The 18608-nt window shown below is 38.0% G+C and overlaps 1 protein-coding gene across 23 annotated transcripts in view; it reads left to right on the top strand.

The window, feature by feature from the left end:
• VPS13B (vacuolar protein sorting 13 homolog B) overlaps positions 1-18608 on the top strand; it is an 807303-nt gene that overhangs the window by 307596 nt on the left and 481099 nt on the right. For all 23 annotated transcript variants that reach the window (XR_011570715.1, XR_011570716.1, XM_070803099.1 and 20 more), the window contains one exon: positions 18141-18250. Coding sequence is in view for 21 of the 23 variants with exons in the window: in XM_070803099.1 (XP_070659200.1) it covers positions 18141-18250 (110 nt within the window). In the remaining 2 variants the exon portion in view is untranslated. The remainder of the gene's footprint in view (positions 1-18140; positions 18251-18608) is intronic.

Raw genomic sequence — 18608 nt, 5'->3', positions numbered from 1 at the left:
ACATCCGCTGGATCGTCAGAAAAGCAAGAGAGTTCCAGAAAAACATCTATTCTGCTTTATTGATTACACCAAAGCCTTTGACTGTGCATCACAAAAAACTGGAAAATTCTGAAAGAGATGGGAATACCAGACCACCTGACCTGCCTCTTGAGAAATCTGTATGCAGGTCAGGAAGCAACAGTTACAACTGGACATGGAACAACAGACTGTTACCAAATAGGAAAAGGAGTACGTCAAGGCTGTATGTTGTCACCGTGCTTATTTACCTTATATGCAGAGTACATCCTGAGAAACGCTGGGCTGGATGAAGCAACAGCTGGAATCAAGATTGCTGGGAGAAATATCAATACCCTCAGATGTGCAGATGATACCACCCTTATGGCAGAAAGCAAAGAGGAACCAAAGAGCCTCATGATGAAAGTGAAAGAGGAGAGTGAAAAAATAGGCTTAAAGCTCAACATTCAGAAAACTAAGATCATGGCATCTGGTCCCATCACTTCATGGTGCATAGATGGGGAAACAGTGGCTGACTTTATTTTTGGGGGCTCCAAAATCACTGCAGATGGTGACTGCAGCCATGAAATTCAAAGATGCTTACTCCTTGGAAGGAAAGTTATAACCAACCTAGACAGCATCTTAAAAAGCAGAGACATTACTTTGTCAACAAAGGTCTGTCTGGTCAAGGCTATTGTTTTTCCAGTAGTCATGTATGGATGTGTTAATGGGCTTCCCTGGTGGCTCAGAGGTTAAAGCGTCTGCCTGGAATGCGGGAGACCCGGGTTCGATCCCTCGGTCAAGAATATCCCCTGGAGAAGGAAATGGCAACCCACTGTAGTATTCTTGCCTGGAAAATCCCACGGAGGGAGGAGCCTGGTCGGCTACACTCCATGGGGTTGCAAAGAATCGGACACGACTGAGCGATTTCACTTCAGTTCACTTCATGTATGGATGTGAGAGTTGGACTATAAAGAAATCTGAGAGCCAAAGAATTGATGCTTTTGAACTGTGATATTGGAGAAGACTCTTGAGAGACTCCCTCCAACTGTAAGGAGATCCAATCAGTGCATCCTAAAGGAGATCAGTCCTGAGTGTTCATTGGAAGGACTGATGTTGAAGCTGAAACTCTAATACTTTGGCCATTTGATGCGAAGAGCTGCCTCATTTGAAAACACCCTGATGCTGGGAAAGACTGAAGGCGAGAGGAGAAGGGGATGACAGAGGATGAGATGGTTGGATGGCATAACCGATTCAATGGACATGAGTTTGAGTAAACTCCGGGAGTTGGTGATGGACAGGGAGGACTGGCGTGCTGCAGTCCATGGGGTCGCAAAGAGTCAAATACAACTGATTGAGCTGAACTGAACTGGTATCTCACAGACACCCTGAATTCCCCATTTTTTCAAAGTGCTGTCTTCAGTTCTCTTCAAACCTCTTTCTTATTTTAGTCCATTTCATTAATAATTGTATCTTCTCAGTGACTTGAGCAATTCTTTCATATAATCCCACTAAACTATATATGATTTCAGGGGAGGGACTGTGATAATTCTCCAATGTAACCTGAGTGCTTTACCAGAAGAGACAAAAGATTTGTAGGGGTTTCTCAGAAAGGAAAACCTAAGACAAAGGCTTATGTACTACTGTTATTATGGATTATAGTTGAAGGATTAACGTTATGAGTCAGCAGAGGGAGACGTATTTGGGTATATAATCGAATTAGTCACAAGTTTCTAGAACCATTCTTCCTTGGAGTTTTCTTTTTTTCCCACTTATCTACATATTCCATTGTTCAAGGTTCTACTTTTCAGGACACTGCCTATGCTGCTCATGTAGCTTCTGTGTATATTTATGGGCACCAAGTGAAGAGCTGTACTACTCCATACTATAGGAATACACTGCAAGCTCTGAGTTCAGAGGCAAGAGACATATTGGATGGACACAGGCTTTGTCAGTTTTTCCTGTGTGGAGTTGCTTAGGAAGCCGCGTAGAACTGTTCACCACTGCAACTGCTGGAATGATTTAGGGTGAGGTAGCCTCTTGAGAAATTTGTATGCAGGTCAGGAAGCAACAGTTAGAACTGGACATGGAACAACAGACTGGTTCCAAATAGGAAAAGGAGTTCGTCAAGGCTGTATATTGTCACCCTGCTTATTTAACTTATATGCAGAGTACATCATAAGAGATGCTGGGCTGGAAGAAGCACAAGCTGGAATCAAGATTGCTGGGAGAAATATCAATAACCTCAGATATGCAGATGACACCACCCTTACGGCAGAAAGTGAAGAGGAATTAAAAAGCCTCTTGATGAAGGTGAAAGAGGAGAGTGAAAAAGTTGACTTAAAGCTCAACATTTAGAAAACGAAGATCATGGCATCCGGTCCCATCACGTTATGGGAAATAGATGAGGAAACAGTGGGAACAGTGTCACAATTTATTTTTCTGGGCTCCAAAATCACTGCAGATGGTGACTGCAGCCATGAAATTCAAAGACGCTTACTCCTTGGAAGGAAAGTTATGACCAACCTAGATAGCCTATTCAAAAGCAGAGACATTACTTTGCCAACAAAGGTTTGTCTAGTCAAGGCTATGATTTTTCCTGTGGTCATGTATGGATGTGAGAGTTGGACTGTGAAGAAGGCGGAGCGCCGAAGAATGGATGCTTCTGAACTGTGGTGTTGGAGAAGACTCTTGAGAGTCCCTTGAACTGCAAGGAGATCCAACCAGTCCATTCTGAAGATCAGCCCTGGGATCTCTTTGGAAGGAATGATGCTAAAGCTGAAACTCCAGTACTTTGGCCACCTCATGCGAAGAGTTGACTCATTGGAAAAGACTCTGATGCTGGGGAGGGATTGGGGGCAGGAGGAGAAGGGGACGACAGAGGATGAGATGGCTGGATGGCATCACTGACTTGATGGGCGTGAGTCTGAGTAAACTCCGGGAGTTGGTGATGGACAGGGAGGCCTGGCGTGCTGCGATTCATGGGGTCGCAAAGAGTTGAACATGACTGATCAACTGAACTGAACTGAACTGAACCCTAAAGGTTCTTATATTAAAAAAAGCAGCCTTAGTTTCTGAAAAAAAACTGAGAAAAATAACTTGGCTGTTGATGAATGACTGATGGAATGGAGGGCAGTGTCTTGGACTTAGGAATGCTAGAAGTCTATCCTGTGATTTATGCCATGCAATTTTAGATGAAATGAGAAATAATGGTATTAAGTATCAGAAAATACATGCTTATCTGGTTTCAGTCAGAACAACATTGCTTTTAGTTTCCAAGTTAAGATTTATTATTAATACATACTTAGTATTTAAAGCTTTCATAATTAAATCAAAATGTATATTCTGTCTCCTAGTTAGTTTGCTGAATATTATCGTAATTTTGAAAGAGATCTTTCCAACCAGAGCTGGTCCATGGAATTTTAAAACTATACATGGTCTAATGTGGATGACTTTGAAGATCCTTCTCTAGTTGATTTTAAGTTGTAATAAAAAAAATACTGTTTTCTGCTAGTATCTATTTAAAAAGATACATCCCTATGATCCTTAATTCTGTGTGCTTAAAATTTAAGCCAGATGTAGCTTCATAGAGTCAGTAAGATTAAAATGCTAAGTCAATTAATGATTAATTATTTTGAATTAAACATGATCCGAGATTATCAGTGTTGGCTTTAAAAAACGTAAACCAAACTGAATACTGCTTTGTACCTTAATTCATATTTTATGTCTCATTATTTCAAAATATAAGTGTTTGCAGTATGTTTGCAGTGCTTATAGCCTTAGGTTATTTAATATATTCAAATATGATTAAGACATACTTTGGAGTTTGGGGCCTATATGTAAGAGATACAGAAATATTTGAAATGAAAAAACTGTCATAATACTACCAATAGAGAAGATTTTATGGATGTATATGAGTTAATGATAATACATGTTATATGTTAATTTATAATCTATATTTTGATTATGTTTTCCTGTAAAAGGAAATCTGGTTTTGTTTATTTAATTGATTGATTTAATTCTATTGAATATAGTTGATTTACAGTGTTAATTAGACTAGCAATCTCTTCAAGAAAATTAGAGACCAAGGGAACACTTCATGCAAAGATGGGGTCAGTAAAGGACAGAAATGGTATGGACCTAACAGAAACAGAATATATTAAGTAGAGATGGCAAGAATACACAAAAGAACTGTATAAAAAAGATCTTCACGACCCAGATAATCACAATAGTGTGATCACTCACGTAGAGCCAGACATCCTGGAATGCGAAGTCAAGTGGGCCTTAGGAAGTGTCAGTATGAACAAAGCTAGTGGAGGTGATGGAATTCCAGTTGAACTCTTTCAAGTCTTCAAGGATGATGCTGTGAAAGTGCTGCACTCAATATGCCAGCAAATTTGGAAAACTCAGCAGTGGCCACAGGACTGGAAAAGGTCAGTTTTCATTCCAGTCTCTAAGAAAGGCGACGCCAAAGAATGCTCAAACTACCACACAGTTGTACTCATCTCACACACTAGAAAAGTAATGCCCCAGATTCTCCAAGCAGGCTTCAGCAATATGTGAATCGTGAACTTCCTGATGTTCAAGCTGGTTTTAGAAAAGGCAGAGGAACCAGAGATCAAATGCCAACATCTGCTGGATCATGGAAAAAGCAAGAGAGTTCCAGAAAAATATCTATTTCTGCTTTATTGACTATGCCAAAGCCTTTGACTGTGTGGATCACAACAAACTGTGGAAAATTCTTCAAGAGATGGGAATACCAGACCACCTGAACTGCCTCCTGAGAAATCTGTATGCAGGTCAGGAAGCAACAGTTAGGACTGGAAATGGAACAACAGACTGGTCCCAAATAGGAAAAGGAGTACGTCAAGGCTGTATATTGTCACCCTGCTTATTTAACTTCTGTGCAGAGTACATCCTGAGAAACCGTGGGCTCGATGAAGCACCAACTGGAATCAAGATTGCTGGGAGAAATATTAATACCCTCAGATGTGCAGATGACACCACTGTTGTGGCAGAAAGCAAAGAGTAACTAAAGAACCTCATGATGAAAGTGAAAGAGGAGAGGGGAAAAAGTTGGCTTAAATCTCAACATTCAGAAAACTAAGATTATGGCATCGGGTCCCATCTCTTCACGGCAAATAGATGGGAAAACAGTGGACATAGTGTCAGACTTTATTTTTCTGGGGTCCAAAATCACTGCAGATGGTGATTGCAGCCATGAAATTAAAAGATGCTTACGCCTTGGAAGGAAAGTTATGACCAACCTAGACAGCATCTTAAAAAGCAGAGACATTACTTTGTCAACAAAGGTCCGTCTAGTCAAGGGTGTGATTTTTCCTGTAGTCATGTATGGGTGTGAGAGTTGTACTATAAAGAAACTTGAGCGCCGAAGAATTGATGCTTTTGAAATGTGATGTTTGAGAAGACTCTTGAGAGTCCCTTGGACTGCAAGGAGATCCAACCAGTGCATCCTAAAGGAGATCAGTCCTGAATGTTCATTGGAAGGACTGATTTTGAAGCTGAGACTCCAGTACTTTGGCCATCTGATGCGAAGATCTGACTCATTTGAAAAGACCCTGATGTTGGCAAATATTGAAGGTGGGAGGAGAAGGGGACAACAGAGGATGAGATGGTTGGATGGCATCACCAACTCAATAGACATGAGTTTGAGTATACTCCGGGAGTTGGTGATGGCCAGGGAGGCCTGGCATGCTGCAGTCCATGGAGTCGCAAAGAGTTTGTCATGACTGAGTGACTGAATTGAACAGTGTTAATTACTACTCTACAGCAAAGTGATTCTGTTATACATATATATATATATATATATACATTTTTAATACAATCTTTTCTATTATAGTTTATCATAGGGTATTGAATATAATTCTCTTTGCCATACAATGCAAACTTTTTTATCTATTCTATGTTTGAAAGAGTACCTCTGATAACATCAACCTCTTAAACCATTAGTTTCCCAGCCCTCTCCCCCAAGGAACCTCCAGTTTCTTCTCAATATCCGTCATTCTTTTTCTGTTCCATAGATAGTTCAATTGTGTCCTTTTTTACTTTATCTTTTTATAATTTGTTTATTTATTTTTGGTTGTACTGGGTCTTTGTTGCTTCCTGCAGGTTTTCTCTAATTGCAGAGAGTAGGGGCTACTCTTCGTTGCGGTGCATGGATTTCTCATTGTTGCAGTGGCGCAGAGAAGTGTTGAAGTGGTTTCTCTTGTTGAAAAGCACGGACTCGAGGCCCACGCGCTCTAGGTGCACAGGCTTCAGCAGTTCCAGCTAGGAGGGTCAGTTCTTCTGACTCGTAGGCCCTAGAGCGTGCTGCTGCTGCTGCTAAGTCGCTTCAGTCGTGTCCGACTCTGTGCGATCCCATAGATGGCAGCCTACCAGGCTCCCCTGTCCCTGGGATTCTCCAGGCAAGAACACTGGAGTGGGTAGCCTCGGTAATTCAGGTTCAGTGGCTCTAGAGGGCAGGCTCAGTAGTTGTGGCACATGAACCAAGTATTCTGTGGCTTGTGGAATCTTCCTGGACCGGGGATTGAACCCATGTTGTATGCATTGTCAGGGAAACTCCTGGCCGCTGTACCAGCAAGAAAGTCCTGTGTCATATTTTAGATTCCACATATGTGATGTTATATGGTATTCATCTTTCTGACTTACTTCACTTATTAATAGTATGATAATCTGTACTTGCATCCACATTGCTGTGTATGGCATTATTTTGTTTTTTGTGATTGAGTGTTATTCCTGTGTGTGTGTGTGTGTGTTTACCCCAAGTTGTTTAGCCAGTCATCTGTCGATGAATGTTTAGGTTGCTTCCATGTCTTGGCTGTCATAAACATAGAGACGTGTGTATCTTTTTGAATTATAGTTTTGTTTTGATACATGCCCAGGAGTGGGATTGGGGAATCATATGGTCATTCTGTAAAATCCAGTTTAAAATGAAGAATTGCTTTAAAAAATTTTTTTTTAGTTCTAGAATCCTGTGTTTGTTTATATTGATTTGGTGCAGGATTTGGGATGGGTTTCTGAATAATGAAAATCCTGAATAAAGAATAATGATGCACTGAAGATAAATAAAAGAGAGACTTTTATGAGACCTGTTAATTTTTAAAATGGTATTTACTTGGTATCAATGAAGTTGATGCTTTTTTTCTTATATCAACCGAAGTTTTCATTGAAATTCAGAACTTTGATCAGGAAAAATGCAGGTATAGTTTCATAGTTCTAGACTATAATATATTATTTTTATAACATGAAATGATATATTTGTTCTACCTTGGTTTATATATAGCTTGATTAATATACTTGCAGATCTGTTTTTTTAATAATAGATCACTTGTATATTCACCTACAGACACCTCGACAATCACTATTTTATGCTTAAATATTACATATAAACATATGCTTATATATATATATATATTTGTGTATAATGCCTGGAAAATCTATGCTTACGGAGGAATCTTAGTTTCTATTTTCTTCTCCTAGCACTGATTTTTTTTTTGAATTTTATTCATAATTTTATTATAAAATTCTTATTGAATGACATTAGAACACAAATTTTTCTAAAATGGAAATACTTAACTGATTTTTCACACTCTTAAGTAATACATTATCATTTTTATTTTATTTTTTTAAATTTTTTATTTTTTTAAATTTAATTTAATTTTATTTTATTTTTTAAATTTTATTTTATTTTTAAACTTTACAATATTGTATTCATTTTGCCAAATATCGAAATAATCCACCACAGGTATACCTGTGTTCCCCATCCTGAACCCTCCTCCCTCCTCCCTCCCCATACCATCCCTCTGGGTCGTCCCAGTGCACCAGCCCCAAGCATCCAGTATCGTGCATTGAACCTGGACTGGCAACTTGTTTCATACATGATATTATACATGTTTCAATGTCATTCTCCCAAATCTCCCCACCCTCTCCCTCTCCCACAGAGTCCATAAGACTAATATATACATCAGTGTCTCTTTTGCTGTCTCGTACACAGGGTTATTGTTACCATCTTTCTAAATTCCATATATATGCGTTAGTATACTGTATTGGTGTTTTTCTTTCTGGCTTACTTCACTCTGTATAATAGGTTCCAGTTTCATCCATCTCATTAGAACTGATTCAAATGTATTCTTTCTAATGGCTGAGTAATACTCCATTGTGTATATGTACCACAGCTTTCTTATCCATTCATCTGCTGATGGGCATCTAGGTTGCTTCCATGTCCTGGCTATTACAAACAGTGCTGCGATGAACATTGGGGTACACGTGTCTCTTTCCCTTCTGGTTTCCTCAGTGTGTATGCCCTTAATTTTTATTGGAGTATAGTTGCTTTACAATGTTGTGTTAGTTTCAGATGTAGAGCAAGTGAGTCAGTTATACATATATCTACCCTTTCTTAGAATGTTTTTCCATAAAAGTCATTACAGAGTTTTTAATTGAGTTCTTTATATATTAGGTCTCATTAATTGTCTGCTTTATAGATATAGAGTACATATGTTGATCTTCATTTCCCATTCATCTCACTCCTCTTACCCCCTTGGTTATCTGTACAGGTTTCTTTCTACGTTTGTGTCTTATTCTGCTTTGCAAATAAATTCATCTCTATCATTTTTCTGGATTCCACATTTACATGATTCTATTCAATATTTGTTTTTGTCTTTCTGACTTCACTCTGTTAAACAGTCTCTAGGAGCATCCACATCTCTGCAAATATCATTATTTCATTCTTTTTTTTAAATTTAATTTTATTTTTAAACTTTACAATGTTGTATTAGTTTTGCCAAATATGTTTGAGTAATTCTTCATTGTATCTACCTTCCCAGGCTTCCTATGTGGCACTAGTGGTAAAGAATCCTCCTGCCAATGCAGGAGATGTAAGAGATGTGGGTTCGATTCCTGGGTCGGGACGATCCCCTAGAGAAGGGCATGGCAACCCACTCCAGTGTTCTTGCCTGGAGAATCCCATGGATAGAGGAGCCTGGCAGGCTGTATCCCATAGGATTGCATAGAGTTGGACATTACTGCTTAAAACAGATGTAAGGATAGTTTGTTTATTTGTGATTTTTCTTGTTTCTTGAGGTAGAATTTTATTGCTATAAACTTCCCTCTTATAACTACTTTTGGGTTATCCCATAGGTTTTGGGTCATTGTGCTTTCATTGTCATTTGTTTCTCGTTTTTTTGTTGTTGTTAATTTCTTTGATTTCTTCAGTGATCCGTTGGTTATTTAGTAGCATATTCAGCCTCCATGTCTTTTTGTTTTTTACACTTTTTTTCTTGTAACTGATTTTTAATCTCATAGCTTTGTGATCAGAAAAGATGTTTGATACAATTTCAGTTTTATTAAATTTACCTAGGCTTGATTTTTGACCCAGTATGTGATCTCTCCTGAAAAATGTTCCTTGTATACTTTAGAGGAAGTGTGTTCTGTTGCTTTCAGATAGAATGTCCTGTAAATGTCAATTAAATCTCTCTGGTCAAATGTGTTATTTAAGGGTTGGGTTTCCTTATAAATTTTCTGTCTGGATGATCTGTCCATTGGTGTTAGTAGGGAGGTAGTCCCGCACTTTTCTTGTGTTACTGTTGATTTCTCCTTTGTGGCTTTTAGCATGTGCCTTATGTATTGAGGAGGGGAAGGCAATGGCACCCCACTCCAGTACTCTTGCCTGGAAAATCCCATGGGTGCAGGAGCCTGGTAGGCTGCAGTCCATGGGGTCACGAAGAGTTGGACATGACTGAGCGACTTCACTTTCACTTTTCACTTTCATGCACTAGAGAAGGAAATGGCAACCCACTCCAGTGTTCTTGCCTGGAGAATCCCAGGGACGGCGGAGCCTGGTGGGCTGCCGTCTATGGGGTTGCACAGAGTTGGACATGACTGAAGTGACTTAGCAGTAGCAGTATGTATTGAGGTGCTCTTATGTTAGGTACATAAATATTTACAGTTGTTATCTTCTTACTGGGTTGATCCCTTGATCATTATGTGGTGGTCTTCCTTGTCTCTTATCATAGCCTTTAAAGTCTATTTTGTCTGATATGAGTATTGCTACTCCAGTTTTCTATGAATTTCCATTGGCATGGAGTATCTTTTTCCATCCTCGCATTTTCATCCTGCCTGTGTTCTGAGGTCTAAAGTAGATCTCTTGTAGACAGCATATATACAGGTCTTGTTTTTGTATCCATTTAGTCAATCAGTGTCTTTTGGTTGGTGCATTTAATCCATTTACATTTAAGGTTATTATTGGTATGTATGCAGCCATGAAATTAAAAGACGCTTACTCCTTTGAAGAAAAGTTATGACCAACCTAGATAGCATATTCAAAAGCAGAGACATTACTTTGTCAACAAAGGTCCGTCTAGTCAAGGCTATGGTTTTTCCTGTGGTCATGTATGGATGTGAGAGTTGGACTGTGAAGAAGGCTGAACGCCGAAGAATTGATGCTTTTGAACTGTGGTGTTGGAGAAGACTCTTGAGAGTCCCTTGGACTGCAAGGAGATCCAACCAGTCCATTCTGAAGGAGATCAGCCCTGGGATTTCTTTGGAAAGAATGATGCTAAAGCTGAAACTCCAGTACTTTGGCCACCTCATGCGAAGAGGTGACTCATTGGAAAAGACTCTGATGCTGGGAGGGATTGGGGGCAAGAGGAGAAGGGGACGACAGAGGATGAGATGGCTGGATGGCATGACTGACTCGATGGACATGAGTCTGAGTGAACTCCGGGAGTTGGTGATGGACAGGGAGGCCTGGCGTGCTGGGATACATGGGGTCGCAAAGAGTTGGACATGACTGAGCGACTGAACTGAACTGATGTTCCTGTTTTCTTAGTTCGTTTGGGTTTGTTTTTGTAGGTCTTTTTCTTCTCATGTGTTTCCCACTTAGAGAAATTGCTTTAACATTTGTTGTAAAGTTGGTTTGGTGGTGATGAAGTCCCTCAGCTTTTGCTTGTCTGTAAAGCTTTTGATTTCTCCATTGACTCTGAATGAGATCCTCACTGGGTAGAGTAAGAATGGTTGTAGGTTCTTCCCATTTATCACTTAAAAAAAAATCCTGCCACTCTGTTCTGGCCTACAGAGTTTCTTTTGAAAAATCAGCTGATAACCTTACAGAGATTTCCTTGTATGTTTTTTGTTGCTTTTCCGTTGCTGCTTTTAATATTTTTTCTTTGTGTTTATTTTTTTTTTAGTTTGATTAATATATGTTTTGGTGTCTTTCTCCTTGGGTTTATCTTATATGGGACTCTCTGTGTTTCTTGGACTTAGATAACTATTTCTTTTCCCATTTTAGGCAAGGTTGTGATTATAATCTCTTCAAATATTTTCTCAGACCTTTTCTCTTGTTCACCTTCTTCTTCTGGTTCCCCTGTAATTTGAATATTGGTAGATTTAATTTCTCCCAGAAATTCCTGAGAGTGTCCTTATTTCTTTTCATTCCTTTTTTCTTTATTCTACTCCATAGAAGTTATTTGTGCCATTCTGTCTTCCATGCCATTTATCTGTTCTTCTGCCTCAGTTATTCTGCTATTGATTCCCTTTTTGTACTTTTCATTTGTGATTGTGTTAGTCATCACTGTTCATTTGTTTTTCAGTTCTTTTTTGTCGTTATTAAACATTTCTTACATCTTCTTGATCATGCATACATTCTATTTCCAAAATCTTGGATCATCTTTACTGTCATTACTCTGAATTTTTTTTCAGGTAGATTGCCTGTGTACATGTGTGCTAAGTCGCTTCAGTCGTGTCCAACTCTTTCCCCATGGAGTATAGGCTGCCAGGTTTCTCTGTCCTTGGACTTTTCCAAGCAATAATACTGGAGTGGGTTGCCCTTCCCTTCTGCAGTGAATCTTTCCAACACAGGGATCAAACCCATGTCTTTTATGTCTCCTGCATTGGCAGGTGGGTTCTTTACCACTAGTACCACCTCGGAAACCTGCATAGATTGCCTGCTTCCTCTATTTCTTTTGTCTTGTGTGTTTTTACCTAGCTCCTTCTACAGAGACATATTTCTCTGTTGCCTCATTTTGTCTAGTTTAGTGTGTTCGTTGTCCCTTTTCCACAGACTGCAAGGTCATAGTTCATTGCGCTTCTGCTGTCTGCTCCCTGGTGGGTGAGGTTTGTCCTGGGGCTTGTGTTGACTTTGTGGTGGGTAGGGACTGGCGCCTGCTCTCAAAGATTGGCCAGAGGGTCCTCTCCTCTTCCAAATATTTTCTATAAAGGCAGCATTCATGTTACCAGATGCAATCCTGAGAAATCCCTGTTGGGAGGTATCTTCATTTCTTCTAGCACAGATTGCCTTGCTTGGTTCTCCCTGAAATATTTAGAGTGGCTGGAAGATTTCTCTGAGTTTTCTTTCTTTGCCCTGACTTCCTCAGGCTCCATGCACCTGAAACTTTGTGGGATCTTTCTTGTCTCTCAAGTTCCATCCCCTGTTTTTCTTATTAGCATTTGATGAAGGTTTATTGGAAAAGGGTGGCATTTGGGTAGATTACTCTTGTTTCTACTGTTTTCATAGATCCTAAAGTGTCAGTCTGTCTCAAACTAGCTCTTTATGTATTTGTTAAAAGTTCAGTTGTTTCCTTCTTTTCTTCTCCTCCTCTTATTGCTTTCTCAGGTATAAAAGCCATATTCATTCCTTTGGCCCTATGAGGGACACCTTTCACTTTTATGATTTCTGTTCATAAAAATCTGTCTAGTGAATGTTGAAAAGCTTTGATAGGTTACCTGGCTTCCTCTTATTGTTACAATGAGATAGAATTCTCTTGTGATTTTTGTATCCTATGAGAAAGGGAAATATTTATTAAGTAACATGAGGTACCATACACACAGCTAAAAATCTTACGATTCATTTACACTAAATTTGACTGCTATCTTGGATAAGGTTGCCAGTAGTTGGCAGCTCATCCCTGCCTTGTTGTTTTTTAGTGTCTGATTCTCTCTTGCCTTTATTCCCTACCCTTGTTTTTGAAGTAGTTATTCTTCCCTTATTGTTTACTTAATTATGTAGTCAAAAGTTTTGAAATTACTGTTACAAATCAGGGTAACAATGTCTTAAGAGCCGTATTAATCTGAAGTGTTCTTTATTATTGTAGTTGTTCAGTTTCTAAGTCCTGTCTGAGTTTGCAACCCCATGAACTGCAGCATGCCAGACTCCCCTGTCCTTCACTCTCTCCCAGAGTTTCCTCAAATTCATGTCCATTGAGTCAGTGATGAGTTTCATGGGGAAAAAATAGTAAGTTTTAGCTACTTAAACTTAGATGAAGATTAATGTGTCTGTGTTTTTGTGTCATTCATTGGTTCATGATAAATGTAAAGTACTTTTTCCTATTAATAACTTGATATTTTGCAAGACAGTCTCATTGGTTGGCAAGGTTTCTGTTACTGATAAGCATGTATGTTTAATTTCATGCTCTGCAACTTTGGTCTCTAACCCTTATTTCAGTTCTCATTTTTAGCTTAGGATGTAACTGAAAATGACAGTGGTGCCTTGGTTTAACTAATTGGTGAAGCCTGAATGGAATGTGTATAAGTGAGCCATTTGGGTCGTGAACAGAGGAGTAAAGCACACTTTTCTCATTAGTTGTCTCCCAGGCTAAAATTAAACAGAATAATATATTGCCAAGTTTTAGTGATGTATGGGGCATCTGTTCTGAGTCAACTCAGTATCAGACTAATTGTCTGCACACTTATATGTAAAACTTGTGTTTTATTTTTAAAGGTCTTGTCTCATAAATTGAATATAATATAAAAATATCCCTTTAAATGTAAAAGAATGTTATCTCTAATTTATAGTTTCAACTAAATTGTTAAATTAATAAGTTGTTCTCTTTTATTACGTGTTTAGCACTCATGAAGTTGAAGCCTGGCTCTTTGTCATTTAGTCATTTTTGGTATAATGCAGTTGTGTAACATGAATATTTGTGGGTGAAGTATTTAATTTTTTCATTATAATATAGTAAGACTTTCAAAATTAATTGTCCACGTGAAAAAATGTATCTATTTTCATTTGTTTTCCTTTCCCTTTCTCTATCATTCCCTTTTTAAAGATGTGCTAATAACTTACTGGGAAAATTTTTAAACATTTACTCAACCTGTTCAGTTTTTAGGGCATATGAAAAGACTATTAAAATAACTTGCCTAATAAGGAGAATTCTATAATTCCGTAATTTAGTTTTTTCTCAAGTTTGTATACTTTTAAATTTATAACTACTTTGTTTATATAGATTTTTCTCTGTATTTTTATCATAATTTTGAAAAAGTTTGTACATGGCTTGTACTTGAGATGTACAGTATTTTGTTGTTGTTGGGTTGCTCAGTCATGTCTGATTCTTTGTGACCCCCATGGACTGTGTGTGGCACACTAGACTTCCCTGTCCTTCACTATCTCCTGGAGTTTGCTCTAACTCACATCCATTGAGTTGATGACGCCATCCAGCCATCTAATCCTCTGTTGTCCCCTTCTCCTCCTGCCCTCAGTCTTTCCCAGCATCAGGGTCTTTTGCAATTAGTCTGCTCTTCACATTAGGTGGTGAAAGTATGCTATTAGAGCAAAACTGTCCTGAGTTCTTTTCTGGTTAGTGGCTCGAGGTGACCTCTACAAATGATATGCTATTCTGCTTAACCCAGAAAACTACCCTAAATCTTGCAAATCAAGAGGTTCACATCTTCATGTTCACTTTAAGAACACTCGTGAAACTGCCCAGGCCATTAAACGTATGCATATCTGAGAAGCCACCAAGCATCTGAAGGATATTGCTTTAAAGCAGCCATGTGTGCCATTCCTTCTGGTGCCTGTTCTCATTCCTTGGTTCCTCTCTCTGGATTTAATTAGGTATATGAGTGTTCTTCTTACTCCATTCTCTTATCTCTTAACACCATTTTGATTGGTTTATTTTTCTATTTCAGATACATTCTAAATTATCTTACTGTATTTCTTCTATTTTATTAATTTTGTCTTCACCTATAGCTTATCTGCTACTTGACTTGTCCAATGAGTTTTCCTTAGAGTTGGTAGGTGTGCACAGGCCAAACAGTGGGTCTGGACACAGGGTTGGTGACCCAAAAAGAGTACTACATTTTTACTGCCTTTGCTTAAAAATTCAGAGAGTAATGCTGATCGTAAAGGCTTAGATGTAGATTCTCTGGTCATTGAGCACATCCAGGTGAACAGAGCCTCAAAGATACAGGCGCAGGACTTACAGAGCTCATGGTCAGATCAACCCATACATGAGCTATCCCTTCCACATTGAGGTGATCCTTACTGAGAAAGATCAGATTGTTTCTAAACCAGAAGAGAAGGTTTCATAGAAGACAAAGATATCCCAGAAAAAACTGAAGAAATGAAAACTTATGGCCCAGAAATAAATGCTGCAAAAAATAAATGCAAATAAAAGCAAAAAATAAAAAATTTGACTTTTACATCTAAAAATCAATTTATTCTTTTTCTTCTTTATCTTCTTTTATTTGTAACACTTGGTATACATGAAGTTGTTTTGAAGTAAAATATAATAAATATCATTGAATATGTGCTGAGAAGTTGAGTCAGTTTATTTGCTTTTTTACACCTCAGGAGATGTTTCTATTTAGGATTCTTTTCTGATCTTCTTTTTTCTTTAGTGTTTTGTTTCTTCTTTGTTTGTTTAATGTAGGTTTATTTTTGATTATCCAGTCTGGGTTCATTGGACTTCTTAGGTGTGAGGCAGTTATGTATGTACATATATCTTGGCAGTTATGTAAGATTCTCAGTAATTAATTTTTATCAGTATTGGCTCTTCTCATTTTTTGGTTACTCTGGAATTTAATTAGATATATGCTTGTTCTTCTTACTCACTTATCTCTTAATATCATTTTGTTTTCTTTTGTTTTTCTATTTCTGATACATTATAAATTATTGTATTTCTTCTATTTTATCAATTTTCTCTTCACATATCTAATCTGTTATTTAACCTGTTCAATGAGTTTTAGGGGGCTTTTCTAGTAGATCAGCTAGGAGACCTTGGTTCAATTCCTGGATTGGAGAGATCCCCTAGAGAAGGGATAGGCTACCCACTCCAGTATTCTTGGGCTGCCTGCGGTACAGGAGACCTGAGTTCGATCCCTGGGTTGGAAAGATCCCCTGGAGAAGGGAACAGCTACCCACTCCAGTATTCTGGCCTGGAGAATTCCATGAAGTTTTGGGGGGCTTCCCTGGTGGCTCAGTGGTAAAGAATCCGCCTGCCAATGCAGGAGATGAAGATTCATTCCTCGTGTGGGAAGAATCCCCTGGAGAAAAAATGGCAACACATTCCAGTATTCCAGACTTCCATGGACTGAGGAGCCTGGGGGCTGCAATTCATGAGTTTGCAAAGAGTTGGACAGGACTTTGACTAAACACCAAAACCAACAATAATGAGTTTTTTTACTTCAACAGCTAAATCTGTCATTTCTCTACTTTCCATTTTTCTTTAAAATATGTTCTTTGCTAATACTTTCTAATAGTTCTTCATCATGATTCCATACTTTAGTATTTTAAACATTTTCAACATAACTTTTTCAACATGGACTTTTTTCAACTAACCTGTCTATCTACCCTTTATTGTGATTTCTTTTTTCCGCTCCTACCATGAGGCAGGTACTTTTTTTAGATGCTGGAGATAGAGTTGAGGGCAAAACTGACATATTCTTTCCTTCATATTCTGTTCGTCCTAATGGAGCTAATACTATTTTTATAAAAAAATATGTAAAGAAGTTTACTATGTTATTTACAGATATACATGACCTGCCCCACATATATTAAGAATGGGACATTCTAGTTTAGTTAAGTTTATGTGAGCTACTTTTATCAGAGAAGGACAAAAATGTTTTAGTTAGTAGGATGGGATAGAAACTTGTTACACTGCAGCTTTGTGTTTTATGTCAGACTGTTAGCCTGCATTTCATCTAGACAGCTCTCTCTCTTTGCTTCTGAACATTTAAAGCTGTAATTTACAGTGATTTATTAAGTGGTTATAATGATGCTTCCTTTAGTTCTATAATATAAACAAAAGAAGGAGATAATATTCCATTCTCATGGCCAATATAGACACTGCTGTTTCCCTAGAAAATAGTTTATGATTTTATAATAAAAAACTGTAATAAAATAGTTTATTATATTTTTAATGACAAATACACAGTTAATAAGCTATAATTCACATTCCATAAAGCACATTATTTTAAAGTACATAATTTAGTGGTTTTTGGTGTATTTGCAAGTTGTGCAACAATCACCATTTTCTGATTAGAATGTTTTCATCACTCTCCAGGGAACCACCTTTCTATTAGCATTTGTTTCCCTTTGTTTTCTCCCCTAGCCCTGGCATGCATTGATATACTTTTTCTTTTATGGTTTACCCTGTTCTGGTCATTTCATGTAAGCGCAGTTGTGTAATATGTGACTTTTTGTTACTGGCTTATTTCACTTAGCATGTTTTCAGGGCTTATTCATGTTATAACATGTATCAGTACTTCATTCCATTTTGTGGTTAAATAGTTTTCCATTCTGTGGTTCTACTACATTTTGTTTATCCATTCAGCGATTCTTAGACATTCATGTTTTCCCATTTTTTGGCTGTTGTGAATAATGTGGCTATGAAAATTTGTGGACAGGTTTTTCATGGATATTTGATTAGTTCTGTTGATATACCGAGGAATATGATTGTTGGGTCGTATTGTAACTTTCTGAGCTTCTGTGGGTAGATTAGATTTTAAAGAATATGCCTGTAATGCAAGAGACCCAGGTTCTATCCCTGATTTGGGAAGATCCCCTGGAGAAGGGAATGGCGACCCACTTCAGTATTCTTGCCTGGAGAATTCCATGGACAGAGGAGCCTGGTGAGCTACAGTCCATGGGGTCACAAAGAGACAGGATTCAGCGACTATCACACACACACACACAGTAACTGTTTATTTTGCTTTTTGAGGAAATACCAATCTGCTTTCCAAATGGTCTGCACTATTTTTTGTTCCCACCAACTATGTATGGAGGTATAATTCCTCCACATCCTTTGCAACACTTATTGTTGTTTCTCTTTTTATTATGGCTATCTGCAATAGGTGTAAAATGATATCAAGCTTATTGTTTTTAGGAGGAATAATTTAAAAATCTTGCATTTTAGGTGCCGTACTCCTTTGTAATGTCCAAGGACTAGCAGTTAATATTGACCCTATCTTATACACCTGGCTCATTTATCAACCTCAGAAGCGAAGCAGTAAACATATGCAGCAGGTGAGAAGTTTTTATAATTCTCTAAATACCTTTTTCTTATTTAATAAAGTTATATATTTCTTAGCTTGATTTGTTTATGGAGGTACCAGAATTCTTCTGTCCCCTACTCTATCTGTTTCAAGCAATTTGACTCTTTAATTTCTATAGAAGAAATTACAGCTCAAAATACACTTGCTTGAATGTTAAAGGGACTTGCTCTACAATTGCTTGTAAAGGAGATACTTTAGAGAGAACAGGTTAGATAGGCCTATTTTACTGACTTAGTTTCCCTCATAGTGCATACATATTTTTTCTCAGAGTATATATATGTTCTCGGGTACATAAGAATTGTTCACGAAGTGTTAGCTTTCATTTTCAT

Source organism: Bos indicus, chromosome 14 (genome assembly GCF_029378745.1).
Source record: "Bos indicus isolate NIAB-ARS_2022 breed Sahiwal x Tharparkar chromosome 14, NIAB-ARS_B.indTharparkar_mat_pri_1.0, whole genome shotgun sequence".
NCBI lineage: Eukaryota > Metazoa > Chordata > Mammalia > Artiodactyla > Bovidae > Bos > Bos indicus.
Note: the sequence above shows the minus strand (reverse complement) of the source record. Positions and strands in the feature narration are given on the sequence as shown.